Source organism: Notechis scutatus, chromosome Z (genome assembly GCF_049901735.1).
Source record: "Notechis scutatus isolate UNSWTSFEM ecotype Mainland chromosome Z, rNotScu1.2, whole genome shotgun sequence".
In the NCBI taxonomy this organism is placed as follows: Eukaryota; Metazoa; Chordata; class Lepidosauria; order Squamata; family Elapidae; genus Notechis; species Notechis scutatus.
In genome coordinates this window covers 49,887,969-49,908,553 of record NC_142025.1, presented here as the reverse complement: position 1 = coordinate 49,908,553, position 20,585 = coordinate 49,887,969, and the positions used below count along the sequence as shown (strand labels likewise).

Here is a 20,585-nt window from a genome sequence, read left to right as displayed (position 1 = left end):
GGGTGCCTTGTTGGCCTCTCCTCACCTCAGAGATACAATTTCCCTCTCTATTTATTTACTAGTACTGAACATCCAAAATACACTATTTAATCCTATGTATATATACCATATGTGTACATACATATTACACATTAGTGTGTGTAAAGGCACACAAAAAGATACATTATCTACTATACTGTATGTGTATGTACACACACACACACACACACACAGAGAGAGAGAGAGAGAGAGAGAGAGCTCTTCTAAAACTATCGACATTCAACCTCACTGAGTTTGGAAAAACACACCCATAGTCCACTTTCTGCTACACATTTAACTATAACTTCTGTACATTAGAACATTGCACATGCCTTCAGATTTACTTCCCTGGCCTGCACATGACCGTTAGACCCAGGAGATGTCATGGATTGAGTAAAATGTGGTGAAACTCACTTAACAATGCTCTTGCTTAGCAACCAAAATTTTGGGCTTAATTGTGGTCATAAGTGAAGGGCTATCTGCCTTCTTCTGCATGGCAGCCTTGTCCTAGTAAACTCCTCTACCAATTTTCCTCTCCGTTAGAGGCACCAAAATAATCCAGATTCCAGATTATATAAGGTCTCCTGCTGGAGCAGGGGATTGAACTAGATGGCCTCCAAGGTCCCTTCTAACTCTGCTATTCTATGATTCTGTAAAGATCTTCTGCTGGAGCAGGGGGTTGGACTAGAACAGGGTTCTTCAAAATTTCTCCTCCAGTCATGTTAGCTCAGGAATTCTGGTAGTTGAAGTCCACAAGTTTTAAACTTGCCAAGTTTGAAGATCCTTGGACTAGAAGATGACCTCCAAGATCCCTTCCAGTCCTAGATTCCTGTGCTATTTCAAAGAGTCTTCTGAAGCCAGGGTTTGTGTCCTTCCTTCCTCTCCTTTTTTTCTCTCTCCCTCCCTCTTTCCATGTATCCATCTGTCCATCCATATATCTCATTCACTTTCTCCTCCCTCCATCCCGCTCTTTCTTTCTTTCTCTCCCTTCCTTCCATCCCATCTTTCTTTGTCTATTCCTTTCTCTTTCTTTCTCCCTTTTTCTTTCTTTCCCTTTTCTTTCTTTTTTGTCTCTTCCTTCTCTCTCTTTCTCTCTCTGCCCCCTCTTTCCCTCCCTTTTTCTCTTTCTCTCTTTCTACCCCTTCCCTTCCTCCTCCCTCTCTCCTTCTAAAGCTAGGAGAGGAGATCCACCTGAAACAAACACACATATGCTTCCAAGCACTCACCTGAAACAAATACACACACATACACATACACACACACACACACACACACACACACACACACAAACTTTCAAGTGCCTGGTAAGATCACTCCTTACAAAGGTTCTTCCTGGCCAGTCTCCGGTCCTGCGTTGCCTGGAAAAGCCAGCAGGCAAGGCTTCCGGGCCCAACAAAGGAGCTATGGGTGGGACATCCTCTTCTCCCGCTTTTGGGGAAAGAAAAGGGCTGGGAACTTAAAGCGAGGCATGTGCTGCAGCATCACACACCCTCTCCCCGCTGGCAGCTGTGGGCTAGGGAGGGGTTTGGCTTTCCTGACTGCCTGAAACTTTACATTTCTCCCGCAGCTGGTGGCAGAGGGAAAGGCAAGCCAGCCAGGCCAGAGCCTTTGCGACTTGGCTCCCTGCCAGCCCACATCTCATCCCCTGCCTGGATTCTCTGGCAGTTTCTGGGGCTCACCTGCTGGGAGGCGCAGGGGGAGGTGACCAGGAACCATGAGGCTATTTCCAGGACAGCCACCCCTACCTCACCGAACGAGCATTTTGGCAGTTGTAGGGGCGGCGGGGGAGCTTCATTTGTTCAACTTCTACCTATCCCACCATTAGCCACCACAAAAAAGGAGGAGGTTAATATGGCCTAAAAGAAACAAGAGTGGCAGGGAACATGCGAGAAGCGAAGCCAGAAAGCAAAGCCAAGTCCACACTCCCACACAAAGCCCCTCACCTGCCCCGCGTGCTCACCCCCCCACCCCACTTCACTCCCACTGTTTCCTTGGTTCCCCAACCTTCTTTCTACACAAACTTCCCTGTGACCCCACCAGCGAGCTGTTTAGTTACAGCCTCTTTGGGCAATGAGGAGTGTCGAGGATACCCAGAAAGGTGGGAAAAGGTTGCACTCTCACCCTTTCTCCTAGCACTCACCCACACCTGCGAGTACCCTAGTCTTATTAACCTGCCATTCTTCTTAAAGCTGAGCAATCCTACTCTTCGGTGAAACACGCCTCTCCCTGCCAGCCTGCATCTCATTCCCTGCCTGGATTCTCTGGCAGCTGCTGGGCCTCATCTGCCGGGAGGCGCAAGGAAGGGTGACCAGGAAGCATGAGGCTATGCCTGAATCGTCCCTCAGCCAGCCGCCCCTCCTTTGTTGGGCCAAGCATTTTGGCAGAGTGCGGGCCGCCGCTGTAAGAGGTCCATGGGCTGGAAGGTACGGCTGATGGTGGGAAGGAAGATCTGCTTTGGAGAGGCTTAACTACCTTTCAGACCCTGCTCTGGGCTGCTGCCTGCTCGACCACCACCCTGCCTTGGGTCCCGCATCAGCCGGCGATAAGGGGACATGCTGCTTCCTGGCCAGCCAGCCAGCAGAAGGGCAAGCAGACGACCCTCGAGGGAGGCATTTTCTCTCAGGCCTCCCACATGGAAGGCCCCACGGAAGTCAAAGATGGGCCCAAAAGGCAGCTGAGCCTTGCCATGCCCCTCCTGGAGCCCTTTGGCTGATCACAACAAACTCAGTGTGGGTCTTCGTTCCCCACTGTCAGCATTAGGGCTCACTCACAGCATTCTCAAAGTGGCTGCCTGCACTCTCCCAAAGTACGCAGGTCGGGAGAGGAAGGGGCGGCAGACAAAGGTTGTGATGAGAGCGGCATAGCATCATGCTCCCTGGTCGTCCACCCTCCCCACCCGCCCCTAGCAGGAAAGGCCCAGCAGCTGTGGAGAATCCAGGAGTGGGATTTGGGGGTTCTCTGAACTGTGCAGAATCTTAGCTAGAGGATCTCCCGAACCCCTGTGAACCCACAGCAGCCCACCCCTGTTTAACAATGAATATAAATACACGTTTTCACTTTATTCCCTTCCATGCAAGTTATCATTTCCTAACTAAATTTGATAAAGAACAAGAACTGGGAATTTTAAATAGTGACTTTAAAAAATCTACTTTATTTAACAAAATATTTAATACCTGGTTGTTTTGAAGTCTCTCAAAGCTGCCGAAATATATTCAGACAAATGTTTTTCCATAAGTGCTACTCTAATCCAAGCCCTTCCCTGAAATCCAAAAATAAATATTATTTATTTAATAATAATATTATTTATTTAATAATATAAATATTATTAAACAGAAATCTGATTCAATTATTCAGTCTCTGAAACCCAAACAAAATAACAAAGTTATCATACTTCATTGTATTCATATTTATTTCTGTAGAACGCAATGGCTTGACTTTTATTGTACTTGCCAAATTATTTTAACTATTTTGTTTATTTCTATACCCATTTCTTAATTATCTGTATAGAAATATATTCACATATGTATTTCAAATGAGGCAATTATTTGAATGAAATAGTAGAATAGAGGTCATATTTTAAACTACTGTATATTTTTATGTTTTATTATAGAACCAACAAACAAGAAAAATACAGACATATTAATATAATGTAAGATTAATAACTATAATAATAGAAAACTGGAGGGGAAATAATGGGGAAAATCATAAATATAACAGGTGCATACCCTTAATCAAACTGGTCAAAAGTCTTCATTGAGTCTTTCTTAAAAAAATAACCTTAATTCACTTTTTTCAATTATTACATTTTTACCTTTTTTTCACTTTTATATCTTGCCTTTTCATTTAAAACTCTCTGGGGGAAAACCCTGAATGTAGCAAAATGGGTAATAGAATGTTTTATGTTATATTAGTATTCTGAACAATTCTTCATAAAACTTCACTGCATGTGAAATCAAGGTTGTTCATCAAGTTGTCTCCATTGTCATGTTCCTAAAATGCTCCAATTTCTTCAAGATTAAAATATCTTGAACAAAAAATAGTTATAACTATTGTATTTTAATAAACTTTTCAGTAAATAAGAACTAGATGAAAATATTCTATTTCTATATTTTATCTATATGATTTTCAAAGTCTGTAAGTATATTTCTGCATTTCAAATATTTACATATATGTTTACTTTAACTACCGTATATACTCGAGTATAAGTCGACCCGAATATAAGCCGAGGCACCTAATTTTATACAAAAAAACTGGGAAAACTTATTGACTCGAGTATAAGCCGAGGGTGGGAAATGCAGCAGCTACTGGTAAATTTCAAAAATAAAAATAATTAATTTGGGAAACGATCTCACTATCTCACGTCGCCTCGGGAAGGGAAAGGCAAAGCGCTTTTGCCTTTCCCTTCCCGGCTAGGCTGTTGGGAGTCGCTGCCGCCTGCCTTTCCCTTCCCGGCTGGGGCTGTTGGGAGTCGCTGCGCTGGCGCGACCCAGTCCCGCCGCCTCGGGAAGGGAAAGGCAAAGTGCTTTTGCCTTTCCCTTCCCGGATGGGGCTGTTGGGAGTCGCTGCCTTTCCCTTCCCGGATGGGGCTGTTGGGAGTCGCTGCCGCCGGCGCGACTCAGTCCCGCCGCCTCGGGAAGGAAAGGCAAAGCGCTTTTGCCTTTCCCTTCCCGGATGGGGCTGTTAGGAGTCGCTGCCGCCGGGCGCCCCAGTCCCGCGTAGCCTCGGGAAGGGAAAGGCCACGGCTTGGAAGGCCGCCGCTGGAGCGGCTGCGCGCAGCCGCTGTGTTAGCATCGGATCGGGCGTGCCGGACGGTTCCGACCGAGCCCCGAGCTTTGCCGCTGCTTCGTCCGGGGTCTCTGGGCAAACACGCTCCACCCGGCGGGCTTGTCGCCTCCGGCACGCAACGCAGCGCTGCCCTCGGATTCCCTGTCCGGTTGCCCCCTTTTGAGGGCGATGGCAGTAAACTGTTCCCGTAGCAGCAGCTGCTCAGCTGACATCCGCGGGCAGACAGGCGAACGCGGGACCTTCTCCTCCAAGGGCGCCCGGCGCCTTTCTACCCACCCCGGCCCGTCTCTTTCAAGCGGCGGCAACTGCGGGCGGGGGTCGTCCTGCGGGACACCGGTGGGCGCGGAAAGAGGGGCGGGCGGGAGAAGCTCCTCTCCTGCCCCGCCCGGGGGTCTTCCCCTTCTCCTGGTACAGGGAGCTCCGCGGTGCTGGGTGGGCGCCAAAGACGACGCTCGGGGCTCAGTCGGAACCGTCCGGCGCGCCCGATCCGATGCTAGCGCAGCGGCTGCGCACAGCTTCGCTCCAGCGGCGGCCTTCCAAGCCGTGGCCTTTCCCTTCCCGAGGCGACGCGGGACTGGGGCGCTCCGGCGGCAGCGACTCCCAACAGCCCGGCGGGAAGGGAAAGGCAAAAAGCTCTTTGCCTTTCCCTTCCCGAGCGGCGGGACTGAGGTCGCGCCGGCGGCAGCGACTCCCAACAGCCCGGCCGGGAAGGGAAAGGCAAAAGCTCTTTGCCTTTCCCTTCCCGAGGCGGCGGGACTGAGGTCGCGCCAGCGGCAGCGACTCCCAACAGCCCGGCCGGGAAGGGAAAGGCAAAAAGCGCTTTGCCTTTCCCTTCCCGAGGCGGCGGGACTGAGGTCGCGCTGGCGGCAGCGACTCCCAACAGCCCGGCCGGGAAGGGAAAGGCAAAAGCGCTTTGCCTTTCCCTTCCCGAGGCGGCGGGACTGGGGCGCGCCGGCAGCAGCGACTCCACACCATTTTTTTTTTCAGAGGGCAATCTGACTCGAGTATAAGCCGAGGGGGATTTTTTCAGCACAAAAAATGGGCTGAAAAACTTGACTTATATTCGAGTATATACGGTAGTTAAGCTTAAGGCTAAGCAAAGGCCTTCTACTACATTTCTTTCTGCCATACATAAATTTTCAGGTCATACATTTTTTCTAATATTTGTAGAATTATAAATGCTCATTCCTATCTAATATTATCAGAAGCTCATATAAATTATAGTTCCCATTTACATTATATTTATTCATTTTAGTGAACTGAACATATTCAATTACATAGCACTGTAAACCAGACCTGTATTCACAGTCCTTCGTTACAGCAGTAATAATAAACTATTATTTTATTTAGCATGAACACCACTAATTTTTCCACTGTTCAGTACTGCAAATGGAACTGTGCTTCCTTTTTGACATTCCTTAAAGTTTTATTCTTGGCTTATTCGGAACTTGTAATTCCTCAGCATGATCAAAAATGGAAAGATTCCTTGTGCGTCTGATTACATTTGGCCAATAAGGAATTCTACTGTACTCTACTTTATTCTCTTTTGAACAATACAAACACATAGCAAGAGGAATGTTAAAATTCTCACCCTAGCTCTTGAAGAGGCAACATTTTCCATATTCTCAATGCTACAGATGCAGTTATATGAAACCTTGCGACAAGCCACCTTAATATAATCCCAGAAAGTACGAGGGCTTTCATACCCAAACCAAGTGATTTGACCTGAAAAATCAGAGAATAGAAAGAGATTAATCATTACAGTAAAGTGTGCATATCATAAAATATTTATAAATTGTATGAAGTGATTCTTTGATGAATTATAAAAACCTAGGTATATAAAACAAATGTCTTTAAACAACATTTAAATTATCAACTTTGGGGAGCTAATGAGCATTTAGAATTTTGAAATTATGATAAACCACTCTTAATAAATGGCATCTTGTAGAAACAACAGTCCTATACAAGAAAGCAAATTGGTAGACTGTGTCACATTCCTAAAGACTCTCAAGAGTATTTTTATGACTTTGATTTGCCTGTGGAGGATTAGTCTATACAGTCTATAGCCTACTATTATTTTTATTTTCTAATAATCTTTCAAAATTTTAATTTGCAACTTAGTTATGTTCAGCTGGCAATAGAACTTCAATTCAGAAAAAGACTAATTGAAAATCCTAGAATCTCAAAACTTATTTATAACAAACATATATAATTACACCAACCTAAATCTCATTATATTTGCAAAAAAAAGTATATTCTAGAAGATGGTCTCTTCCACAAAACATGTAAAATTTCATGTACCAGATTTTATGTACCTTTGAGCCGATGGCTTAGAATTTGTTCCAAAATAGCTGCAAAATTATTGAATTCAGGATAAGAATCATCAATAGTTTCGAAGCATGAACGATCAATCAGTGTCTTGATAGAAAACCTAAAAAAATACATAATTTTATATATATATATATATATATATACACATACATACATACATACATACATACATACACAAGCTTTGAAGCATTTATATATAAATATATATATAATTTTTATTTATATAATACATTATAAATACAAATATTTACACATATATAAAATACAAACAAAACACAACATAAAAAAACAAAAAAAGGTCAAGAATCAAATGGATGAAGGTGAAAAGTGACACATTTATCAGAAAGGTGATCTATAATTTTTCAAGAACAGAAATAATAATAAAATATAACAACCTTTGTCTAAGTTTAAATGTCTTAAGTACAACATTTTAAATAGTAGTATGTAATATTTAAAAAACCCAAAATTCATGTATTCTTAGTTTTACTTGAACTATTTAATTACTGTATTTAATATACAAACATATTAACTATAAACAAATCAGAGCCATATATATAGCAATCCACAATATTTCTCTAATTAAATCCAATCTAATACTCAAATCTCAACATCAAAACTTCATTTTTTCCCTTTTTCTCACAGAAATTCTCAATGGTCAGTTTCTAAAAACAAACTGATCAAGGTATCAAACTAGGTATCTAATAACAGATTGTTTATGCCCTAATATAAGCTAAAATGTAATTTCAGAGCTGTATAATTTTTCATTACAATATTTACAGTAATATGAAGATGTTAGTTTATCAAAGGTTTTACACTAAAATTGTTTGAAATTAATGTTTTCATCATATTGCCTTAAAATATGTTTAGGTAAGTCTAGGTACCAAATAATTTCCAAGTGCTATATAAAGCTAATTTGATTCCTGTAGACTTTACAGTATTTCTGTCCTTTATTTCATTCATAATCTATAATGTGATTTCATTTTATCATAATGAAAAAATATAGCATTTAATGAAAATAAGAATGAATGAAACTGCAACCTTGTTGCACCTTCTACTTATTTAACATGGTTTAGGTTTAACATATTTCACATTTAAATAGTTTTTCTAAAGTCACACCTATCATTGTGACATACTCATGAATAGTTATGAATAGCACTGCTCAGTATTTTTCCTATTGGCCTAGGTTTACCACATTACGCAGAAGATTTTATATTCTTTTAAAATAAAGTGTTAAAAATCTATGAACCCTTTTAACTTTTCAATATTTCTATATAAATATGACCCAAAACGTGGCTTATTCTCCACACAAAACTTAAATGAGATAGAGAATCCAATTAAATAAATCAGTCAGAAGTATTCATCTTCATTCATGAAAAATATTATATTTGTTCATTGATTTATTTTATGAAGAATTTTGCTGAAAATGACCCAAAGTGACATATTTATTTGCAATATTTGTACATAAATATTTCTGATAACTGTTGATCAGTCCTGCACATGGGCTTGAAAGCCCTTTTTATCTTACAGAACAGCTTCAATTCAAGAATGTTTGTGGGTTTCCTTGCACAAACTGCTCACTTTAGATTTTTCCATAACATTTCTATAGGATTAAAGTCAGGACTTTAATGTCGCTATTCCAAAGCATTTTTTCTGCTTTAACCATTTTTGACTTGTGTGCTTTGGGTCATTGTCTTTTGAGCTTCAATTCAGACATTTGCCCCAACATTTTAGTGTAGAATTTAGTTTAATCAGCGATGGCAAACTGTCATGGTCCAGAAGCAGCAAAGCAGACTCAAACAATGATCCTGTCACCAGCATATTTCAATATTGGGTAAGGTTCTTATGCTAAAATGCAGTATTGGCTTTCAGAAAATGTAACACTTTTCATTCAAGCCAAAAAGTTCTGTTTTGTATCATCCATCCACAGAATGTTTCCTGTAGAATTTAGCTTAGTCATTATCCTGAAGTTCTTTGATACCCCCCAGAGGATAATACACTTCACTCTTGGTATGATCGTGTTTCTTTGACCATTCCTGGGAAGGGTTAACAATAGAGTTGAATTCTTCATCTGCCTGATAATGAACTAGTAGAAATCAAACTCTTTGAAAACAGTTGCATTTTTTTTCCAGGCTGGTAAGTATCAACAATTATTTTGGAGGTCTTCACAAATCTTTGTTCATGTCAGGACATGTTTCTTTATATGGAAGGTCAGATTTGGAGACAGAATAACCACAATGTTGTTCTTTAAATAAGGCATGACCTTCCGCACACCTGTATCATCCCTTACATTAAAACACTTCATTCTAATTTCCCCTTCAAATGAAATGATTATCCTAAAGCACACCTATTTTTGCTACACATAAATATGTAGCAGTAATAGAAGACAATATTACATGTAGCTCAGATTTGAACTGTGGAATCTTTAGTGCTCTCTGAGTTTTCTTGCAGACATTTCATTATCAAACTAAAGAACATCATCAGTGCTGCAAGGAATTGGAGTTTGCTCTCATTTTTTATATACTAATAATGGCTTGTCTGTCAATGTTGGTGGGAGGCTTCTTGGTTAGGCTGTTGTTTAATGTTAGCTTGTTTGTCTCCATTGGTAGTTCCTTGATTGGGATATTGTTTACGTTTTAATCTTGGTGTAAATTTCTGCTCATAAGCAGGTTAATTGCTGATGAGGAGGCTTTTATTCCTTTGGATCATTTTTTCAATAAATTAATCAAAAACATATTTGTTCACTTATCTTTTAAATTAAATTCTTTTATCTAGTTTTAGAATTTGTTTGGAGAATAGATCATGTTTTAAGTCATATTTATGAAGAAATATTGAAAATTCCAAAAGGCTCACAAAACTTTTAAGCAGGACTGAGTGTGCATCCTAGGGGGCAAAATATGTATATTTCCTTAACCCACCAAGACCTGCTTCTGAGAGATAATATAAGCTCACTGGTTCTATTTCCTTTTTATTGTCCATTAACAAGCCCTCATTTTTTTTGAAAGATGAACACGGCAATGGAAAATTCTCTCTACTCATGAAAATTCCTACAATGTTAACAAATTAACCATGAGAGTCTTGCTCATCTCAGGATTTATTTATTTATTCCTATTATTTGTAATTTCTTACTGAATAAGGAAACTTAGGAAATATATTAGTAAAATAAAAACAAAATTTAAACAATCTAGATTGTTTTCACACAAACAATAAAAATAGATGACCTTATAAAAACAACATGAGAAAGCACAAAGTATCTTCATTTGCCCATCCTTTTCGTTTTTCCTTCCTCCCTCCCTCCCTTCCTTCCTTCCTTCAACAATAAATCATAAAGTGGACTTGACTGGTTTTATTAATAATGAGAATATGAAATATATTATTTGAAATAGCATATAATCCACAAGGATCTCTTATAACAAGTTTCTAAAGCGTGAAACTAAATTAAGAGGATTCAAAGGAAGACATATTATTATATCAGTATTTTGTAACTCTAATTTAAATAGTAGATGAATACCATAGATCAGTGGTCACCAATCGGTGGGCTGTGGACCACTGGTGGTCCATGAGAAAATCTTGGTGATTCCTCAAAGCACCCCCCCTCAAAGCAATTAATCCAGGCTGCGCAGGAACACAAGGCTGCGCTGCCCACATGGCCTGTGGGAATACAAGGGTTGTGTTGATTGCATTGCAAACAACACAAGGTAGTGAGGGGAGGGGGGAAAGGCAGAGGGGGGAACTTGCCCCACACGCCTCGCCTGGCTACTGGGCTACTCTCCCCTTCCCCCCCAGTGGCAGTGGTAGAGTTTCAGTGCTTGGCCGGCAGGGACCCAGGCATGGCACATCATCTGCTTTTGGCTGCATGCAAGGAAAGCAGCAGAAGTCTTCCTTTCTCTCCCCCAAAGTCTGCCAGAAATGAATCTTTCTGCTCCAAGGCATCCTGCTCCAAGAGACTGCACCATTCTGGCAGTTTGGGGGAGAGAAAGAAAGACTTCTGCTGCTTCCTTTGCATGAAGCCAAAAGTCTCCCCCCACTCCCCGAGAACTGAGCTGGAGATGGTATCCTGCGATCCCAAAAATTGGTAGGAATGGGGTGGGGAATTTTCCTGAAAACTTTTTGGGGATTTTCCCAGGTTCTCTGCTGCTTCTGCTTTTTCTGCAGAGAGCCTGGGAAAATCCTCAAAAAAGTCTGCAGGAAAATCCCCACCCCGTTTTCCTACTGATCGATTGTTCTTTACTTGGGATCACAGGATACTGTCTCTCTCTCTCTCTCTCTCCCCCCACCCAAGGACTGAGCTGAAAAGCAGGTTAGTGAAGGAATTTGGCTGCCTTGGAGGGGTGGGGGGATGTGAGGGACTTCTGTGTGTGTGTGTGTGTGTGTGTGTGTGTGTGTGTGAGAGAGAGAGAGAGAGAGAGAGAGAGAGAGAGAAAGAACATTACTGAAAGCCCTCAGAAGTTAGATCCTCTCTCTCTCTCTCTCTCTCCCTCCCTCTCTCTCTCTCTCTCCCTTCCCCCCAGCAGCAGTGGTAGAGTTTCAGTGCTTGGCTGGCAGGGAGCCAGGACATGGCACATCGCTTGCACTTTTGGCCAGAAATGAAGTGGCCCGGGGGTCAGGTCAGGCATGTGGGGAAAAAAGTAGGACACCCCTTGAAAAGATGGCCTAGCCGCATTTTGGTGGGGTCAAAAGAAAATAAGGCCCTGCCTTATTTTCTAAGAAATAGGGTAGAAGGTAAGACCAATAGCGGGGGAGGAAAATCCACCCTGGGGTGACTTGCTGATGTTGGTGGGAAAGTCGGTCCCATATTCCAGACCTGCAGTAGTCACAGGACTGGCCTTTTGATCATCCCAGAGCAACTCAACTTCCAAAGCTTTGGGGAGTTTTGTTTTCCACCAGAACTCATCTGTTTTTCTTTCCTTCACTGGATCAGGTTTCTCTGCTTCAGCTGTAATTATATCATCAGCTTCTGTTTGCGTTTGGGTTGCTTGGAGCAAACTCTCCTCTGATAATCCCCCTTCTGCCATGTCCCCCTGACTTTCTCTCTCCGCATTCCAGATGTTGGGAAGCGATTGAAGAGGCCAGGCATCAGGTGTCCTGGTAATGATGAATTATGTGTCTCAGAGTCGGCTAGCTGTCAGGATTCCGGCAGTTACCCCCATTGAAATCATGAGTCTCGAGCCAAACTTCCAAAACCTCAAAAGGATTTATTGGGAGTTAAAATGTCCGGCAGTGCCTGGGTGCAGCCAACTCTGAGACACATAATTCATTGTCACCCTTGACCCTGATTTTCCCCCACCCCCTCGGTATATCGTATTTCATATTCTCCAATGGGACACATCCATACCCAAGAGTCATCAAGCACGCTCTCCAGTTAGAATTTTGCACGGCAGAAACTTCAGTCACCTAGTTATTATCTTTGAAAACATTTATGGAATGCACTTTTGGTTTGCAAGCTGCCGCACTTCTCCCCCTCTCCCTTTCTGTTGGCAACTCTAAAAAGACCACAGAAATATTTTTTGAGTTGACACATGCCTGGGATTTTTCAGGCAATCCTGACAGTATTAACTTTCACTTTTAACCAGTCATATATTTTCCCTTCATTATTGTATTGTTTCTCTAAAAAAAAAATCCATTAAACAGGTGTAGTTGGAATAGATCTGCAATAGCTTTTAAATCATAGTACTGTTCTAAAAGGACTCTGCCTGGAATCACTAAGAATAGTGACAATAATGTTGGGAAAGTGAAATACTTGGAAGTACTTGATAAAGAAAATATCCATCACTATGACAAACAGGCATGATGATGAAACAAGGGTCTATGTATTGCTAGCCTTCCTAGTGAGATGCTGTAGCATACATGGCATACATCATTGTCACTGGAACTATGCTATTCATTTTTGCCTTCATCACAGAAAATACTCCATGCCATCCATTTTGTCTTGCTTTAAATAGTCTTTTACCTGTCAACATTGTCAGCCTTACTTTACACGAACTAAGAATGCATCAGCTGAATTTGCATAATATCTTTATATATTGTTATTTATTCAATCAACTTTTTCAGTTATAAATTGGTTGTATTTGCATCACACACTAGATTACCACATTAAACCTAGGTTCGTAGAAATCCAGTTATAGTGGTAAGAGGTACAGGGCAAATGCTGTTTTTTCTTCATAATGGGAATTCATCACCACTATAATTATTTTTATATTCTTCTACAAAAGCTTAGCCTCTTTTCTGGATTACTCAGGATTTAGCATCCTAGCACAATGCAATGGCAACACCTCAGTAATATGGAAACCTACACATTATTGGGCCTCAGTAATATTAATGGGAAAGCACTAACGAATCCCACAGTTTTACACTAGAAAGAAATATAATACTAGAAAAAAGCAAAGATAGGTCATCTCCTCACTGTTGTCAAGAAAACTACATAAACACAATATATATATCCATGAAGTCACTCTTCCTAAAGATTTAAACTATGATGGGCTTCGCTTACAGACCACTAAGTCAAAAAAATCTAATTGAGATATAACTACTCATAGTAAGGCATGAAGCTCTGGTCAGCAGGACATATAGAAAAATATGATTTACTACAGGAATATTTCTGAAATGACATTTTTAGTATACAAAAACACACAAGAGAAGCAAGATAGAATAAAATGTTAACCAACATGACAAATTCTGGGCATAAATCCTACTCCAACACAAGAAAGGGACATAAAATGACTTGTCATTTTATTTGTTTTCAGATTTAAGAAGGTATAAACAGGAAAGAATTCAGAGGCTGAACGAAAACTGCAGTGGTAAAGAAGAGAGATGAGAAATTCCTTAAAAGAGTATATACAAAAGTTTTACAAAAATCAATTACTCCATTAGCATTTTTAACATTTGCAACAGCGCTGCTTTCATAACAAGATGGTGAATAACTCCTAAAGCAAAAGCTGGGAAACATATTAGTAGCTATAATTCAGAAAGTAAAAAGTTGCAAAATAATCATTCCAGTTGCAACAGGCAATAATATTATACACATTCACTTTACCAGAAAATCCCAGTGACAACACAAACTCCAGAAAACATGGACAGAATAGGATGCTCAGGCATTTTTCTAGGTAGAAATGCATTAGTACCTTTTTTCCAGGATGTGTTTTTTTTTTTAAATCTCTCCACATATTTTCTGGTGGTTCCTCATCCAAGTATGAGTTATGTTAAACCCAGCTGAGCTTTTTCAACACAAGTCAAACTTCGGGGAATATACTGTATATGTGCTGTATATACTGTATATAACTGTATATAATATACTGTACATAACCTATTATTTTCATATATGTACTTGTACAACCACACATAGCCTCAGCTTGTGAGCCGGAAAGCTCACAGCCCAGGTTCGAGACCTGAGTGCCATGTGATGGGGTGAGATCCCATTAATTGCCCTAGCTGCTGCCCACCTAGCAGTTCGAAAGCATGTACATGCAAGTATCATTTCAGTGGTAAGATAACAGTGTTCCCTGCATATAGTCATGCTGGCCACATGACTCCAAAAATGTCTTTGGACAATGCTGACTCCTCTGGCTAAAAAAAAATGGGAGATGAGCACCGCCCCCTAGAGTCAGACACAACTGGACAGGGGAAACCTTTACCTTTTTTTATATATAGTGTTAGTGTTGCTGTGTGTGTCTCTGTTTGTACACAAACACACACAACAACACTAATACGTAAATATAAATTATGTTCAACCCTGCTTACCTTTTTTCCACCAGAGGCAAACTTCAGGGAATCTATCTATCTATCTATCTATCTATCTATCTATCTATCTATCTATCTATCTATCTATCTATCTATCTATCTGTCTGTCTGTCTGTCTGTAAGTATTATTTTTTTCGCCTTTTAGCTGTAAATAAAATGGAAACGTGTGTGTGTGTGTGTGTGTGTGTGTGTGTGTACACACATACATACATTTTTTTACATTTTGGATGGATGGATGGATGGATGGATGGATGGATGGATGGATGGATAGATGGATAGATAGATAGATAGATAGATAGATAGATAGATAGATAGATAGATAGATAGATAGATAGATAGATAGATAGATAGATAGATAGATAGATAGATAGATAGATAGATAGATAGATAGAGATAGATAGATAGATAGATAGATAGATAGATAGATAGATAGATAGATAGATAGATAGATAGATTAATACACATGCAGCTAATGCCAAAGGGAGCCAGACAGGGAGCCCAACTTACCTGCAGACGGTAATGAGATTCCGTCTCTCAACGGCTGCGTTGCGGGCATAAATGCTCTTCCTGCGAGAAGCAGCGTTGAGACCCCCGAAGTTGAACGACGCCATCTCTCCGGCGAGGGCAAAGCAGACTTGTCAGCGCCTTTGTTCCAGAGGAGAGGGAGGGCGGGAGGGGGTTTACTCGGCCGCCACCGCTTTTCAGCCCCAGATGCCACTTCGCGAGGAGATGGATAACTTTCTTTTTACGCAGCGAGTCACGGGAGTTCCGCGGCCGTCGCTCAGCCGCCCCCTCACCTCCCTCCTCCTTTAAGGATGAGCTCCCAGCCGCCGAACGCAGTCAAAGGTCCCCCCACAAAATTCCTTGCAGCAGCAGCAAGCAGCAGCAGCAGCAGCACAGCAGCAATAACAGAGACCGCAGAGCACCGGCTTCGCCAGCCAATCCAGAGGGCGAAAGGGCGGGCCTTAAACGGGGATGCGTTTCTGAGGACCGGCTCGCGACTTCTCCCGCAACGGAAGCGCCTGTCAGGTAAGCAAAAACCGAAGTAGATCGGGGGTCTTCGGATGGGCTGTGGGCGGGGCTAGAGTCCTTCCCGACACGAAGGGAGTATTCTAACGGCGGTTGCTTCTTCTCCTCGCGCCCAGGGTTCGTAGAGAAGGGTTCTGTTAGTGCATAGTTTTGGAAAATCTGCAATGAGGGCGTAGCGGCAGAAATCCATCAAACATACAGAGTGGAACCCCAAATATATTCTGCTTTATGGTATGCAGCGCGGAAAGGCCGGCGGGAGAGTAAGAGATATACAGACCTAATACGGTTATCGCTCTACAGTTTTCTGCGTGTACCCAGTATTGCAAGCCTGTATTGCAAGCCTGTATTGCAATAGAATAGAATACCTTTATTGTCATTGCATTCCACGAATACAATAAAATTTGAAAGCTGCTCCAGCACAATGCCCCCAACACCACATCACAATCATACTACAGAGTATTTAAAATAACAACAACAACAACAATAATAAATAGGACTAAATCACAAATGCACTGTTTGATTCAAGACAATTACTGCCTTGGAAAAGAAACTGATTCTCAATCTATTAGTCCTCATTTTAAGACACCTATAATGCCTCCCTGATGGTAATAGATGGAAATATTACCATCCAGGATGAGAACAGTCTGGAGATTTTGAGTGTTCTAGAGAGGAGTCTGGTCTTCGCAATCTCTTCCAAAGAAGAGAGCAACCAATGATTTTTTTTGTGCTATGTTTATAACTCTCTGTAAGGCTGTATTCATAGAAAAAATAAAGACCCTCTCATTTCTGTCCCACAAGGATTCTTAGGTAATTTTCTTCTGTGATTAAAAAAAAAATCCAATCTAGCCCACAGCCATGAGATCTCCTGGTGGTCTCAACCAGGTGTTAACCAGTTCCTGTTTAGATTTTTTTTCCTCCTATTTCTTTCTTTTTCTCCTTTTTGTTTTTTTCAACCAATTTAGGTACTATAATAGATTCAGGTTCTTAAAAAAAACTGGGATCCCAGAACCTCAAAGCATTAACCATATTTATTCTTGCATATAATTTGTAGTCAAGAATCCTGCCTAATTATAGACACGTTCAGACATATAGTTGCGTACACAGAGAGATACAACGGATTAGTCAACCCCAACCAATTTCTCTGCCACAAAGAAGTAGAGTCTAGAAATTGTTATTTGTTCTTATATTTTTCCTTTCAGAGCTCAAGGTAAGACATCCTACAGACTATTTCTCTCTTCACCAACTTTCCAAGTGGAAGTTGAGCTGAAAGTAGGGTTACTAGATATTCACCGAGGAGGATATATCGTCCTTTTGTCCTCATGTTTTCCATTCAGGAGACATAGCTTTAAAATCAGATATTATCCAGTTTTTTTAATGTATTTTTTTAAATGACTTTTTCATAACAGTACTCATTCAAATTTCCTTCTTCAGAAAACAAAATCCACTGCCTAGCTTTACATTATTTATTTCCAGCAATGGGCTTCAATCCTACCCCATCAAATCTACGATCACTGTAGCTTGTAGATCACCTTAGTCATCATATATAATGATGGAAAAGTAATGTCATATACAGTACATGTAGACCTACAGATAAGGTGTTTTGTTTTGTTTTTTGCAGTTTTTGCTGTAATCTTGTCAAGGAAGTTAGCAGTGTGTTCTACTCCCCCACCCCCATTTGTCCCCTTCCCAATTATCTGTGCACTGTCCAGATATCTAGTCATCCTAGTTGTGAGAGAGCCATAGAATCAATGTTGATGTCTCTGGCAGTCATAAACCTGGGTGATTCTGCCACTCTGATCAACATGCTAACTCAGCACACCTGGAGTTTATAAGAGAGAGAAATGTCCCTGCATTAGGCAGGTTTATAAGAGAGAGAAATGGGCCTGCATTAGGTACAAAATTCTACTATTGGAAGTAGAATTGGAGGATAGTACTAAGTATACCCTGTAGTCTAATTTGTGTCACATAAAGAACCTAACTATCCAATGTTTGAGTTAAAATTCAACCTCAGGTTAAATGGCTACTGTACATGAAGTGGTTTTGAGAGATCTTTCTTATCTTAGGCAATCCAATATCACAACATAATATAAATAGCAATAGCGCTTAGACTTCTATACAGCTTCACAGTGTTTTGGTAGCCTTCTCTGAATGGTTTACAGAGTCAGCATCTTGCTCCCAACAATTTGGGTCCTCATTTTATCACCTTGGAATGATGGAAGGCTGAGTCAACCTTGAGCCGATGAGAACTGAACTGCCGAACTGAAGCCAACAGTCGGCAGAAGTAGCTTGTAGTACTGCTTTCTAACTACTGCGCCACCACGGCTCATAAATCATTATAAAATGCAAGGATCAACAATATAGCCCTGAATTAGAATCCGCAGTATTGTAGAGTCAGGCATCGACTCTCCAGATATTGAAGTACAACAATTGTGTGCAATCCACCTTTTAGATAGATTGTAAACTGTTGCGGCACCTAGTTATATGTATTTTCAGTTCTGTAAGCTATAAAATAAAACAAAACAAAAATATAATAAAATAAGCAATTTGTTTACCTATCTAAGGTCAAATTGGATAGTGTTTCTTTTCTTTAATGAACATATCAATGAATTTATATCTAATTAACAACTACATACCATATTCATTTAGAATCATCATTCTTGATGAAGAAATCCATTCTGGATTTTAAAGCTTGACTTCACTGAAAAAAATATAAAGATATTTGGATTTAGCCCTAGCAGCTATAGAAATTCATTTTAAAGGTATTTTAGTACTTCTTTTCATAGGTTAATTCTAGTTATCAATAAAAACTAAACATCTGGCATATGAAAGAAATAAACAAAACAATGATATTCATCAAGTATTCACTCAAATGGCTTAGAATAACAATTAGATGTTTGATTTAGATGCAAGGACTAATTTGAGAAAGAAAAATATGATTTCAGAATCAAGCATATTCTTTCTGATTTCTGATATCTTATTTCTGACATAAGTAAATCAAATAAACAATAAAAAGCAAGTTAAAAAGATATGAGTTCATAAATGCATATGATTCTGCTTTGGATTTCAGCACTATCATATAATATACTCATAGTTCATGATATAGCAGGACAGGACAGTGCAAACCCAGACATTTGCAGCTGATTCAGCAAGCCATAATTTAGCAATCCATGAAATAACACGAAATGATAACCAAATTATGCATTCAAAGGTACTGGGAACTACCAATGTTATTTCCAGTGATTATTAAGTTATTAATCCTGGCATGTATATTGTCAATCACATGTATTATAGTACAATTTAAGAATTTTACAAGAATCAGGGGTGGGATTCTAGCAGTTCGCACTTATTCGCTAGAACTGGTTGTTAACATTCTAAGCAGTTCAGAGAACCGGTTGTTAGAAGAAATTACTGGCCTAATCCTGCAAGGAAGGCAGGAAGGAAACATTCTGGTGTTGCTTACAGAAACTGCCTCTCTGTTAACCCTTATTACATTCTTGGCAGGACTAGACTCCCTGTCTCTGGAACTTCTCTGGAATTTTTTCCCCTCCTTTGCTGGTACTTTGCTTGTGTGGAGTGACTATTCAAAGTTACAATGGCACTGAAAAAAGTGACTTATGATGATTTTTCACACTTACGACTGTTGCAGCATCCCCACAGTCATGAGATGCCAGCTGAGGAGATGCATGCCTCGATGTGAGTGATATTGAGTTGGCCACGCCCAGCCAATAACATGACCACCAAGCCACGCCCATCAGCTAAGCCATGCCCACAGAACCAGTTGTTAAAAAATTTGAATCCCACCCCTGACAAGAATATACCAAAGTAATGACTTCCGGTTTGCAGGGCTTCAGCGGCAGGTAGGAATCCGCGATCGTGCGTGGTTTCTGCCTGGGCTCGCCACTGGAGCGCCCCGAGCCAGCTGGCTTTGGGGCTAAGCCACTCCGTAGAGGTGGTGAAGAGTGGGGAGATCACCAACAGGGTCAAGGGGAGCCGCATCTCTCCTCCTCAGCTGGCCAAACTCCCTTTCCCGAAGGCGGTAGGAGCGGTGGTCAGAAATGGCATCACGTTTGGATGAATTGAAAATGGAACTTAAAAAATATAAAGAAGAGGCACAAGAAGGGAAGGGCTCTTTTGGCTTCGTTTTTCAATTCTTAGAAATGGAGATTTGTAACTACAAGAAACAACAAGAAAAGACTGCGCAACAAGAAGATTGGGATAAAGAAGAAGCCATCTTTAATGAACAAGTAATTCTATGTGGGGAAGAAAGGGGAAAGGGGGGAAAGAGAATGGAGAATTTAAGACTTAAAAAAACAGCCAAAAAAAGGGAAAAATAATTTGAAAAGTGGATATAATGTTAGAAAGCAACAGAAAAGGGGAATACAGAAGAGGGAAATGGAGGTGGAGAGACAGGAGGGTAAAAAGGGGAGAGACAAGAAGAGAGGAAAGGAGGAAAGGAGGGGAAGTTACAAAGGTGTGGAGCTAGATGTAAAGAAACAGGATTTATTTAGAGATAATGGGTGAAAATTTAATTGAAAAAGGGATTCTGTGAAGGTACATAAGATTGTATTGTTATATTTGTAATAGAAATAATGTTAGAAAATTGGAAACAACATGATTAAAAAGAGGGATAAAATAGTTAGTGTAATTTAATGAAATGTTTGTAAATAAAATAAATGAAATAAAATAAA

At 40.7% G+C, this 20,585-nt stretch overlaps 1 protein-coding gene across 4 annotated transcripts in view; it reads right to left on the bottom strand.

Annotated features, from left to right (window-relative positions):
• Nucleotides 1-18,611, bottom strand: part of RUNDC3B (RUN domain containing 3B) — a 48,969-nt gene extending 30,358 nt beyond the window's left edge. For 3 of the 4 annotated variants that reach the window (XM_087946185.1, XM_087946188.1, XM_087946187.1), the window contains exons 1-4: nucleotides 15,376-16,227; nucleotides 7,119-7,234; nucleotides 6,395-6,528; nucleotides 3,192-3,277 (exon numbers count right to left, since the gene is read on the bottom strand). In XM_087946185.1, coding sequence (XP_087802311.1) covers nucleotides 3,192-3,277; nucleotides 6,395-6,528; nucleotides 7,119-7,234; nucleotides 15,376-15,479 — 440 coding nt within the window. In that variant the 5' untranslated portion in view covers nucleotides 15,480-16,227. Of the gene's footprint in view, nucleotides 1-3,191; nucleotides 3,278-6,394; nucleotides 6,529-7,118; nucleotides 7,235-15,375; nucleotides 16,228-18,530 lie in introns of those variants that run through there. The other variant, XM_087946186.1, reaches the window with a different exon arrangement.
• Nucleotides 18,612-20,585: the final 1,974 nt, after the last annotated feature.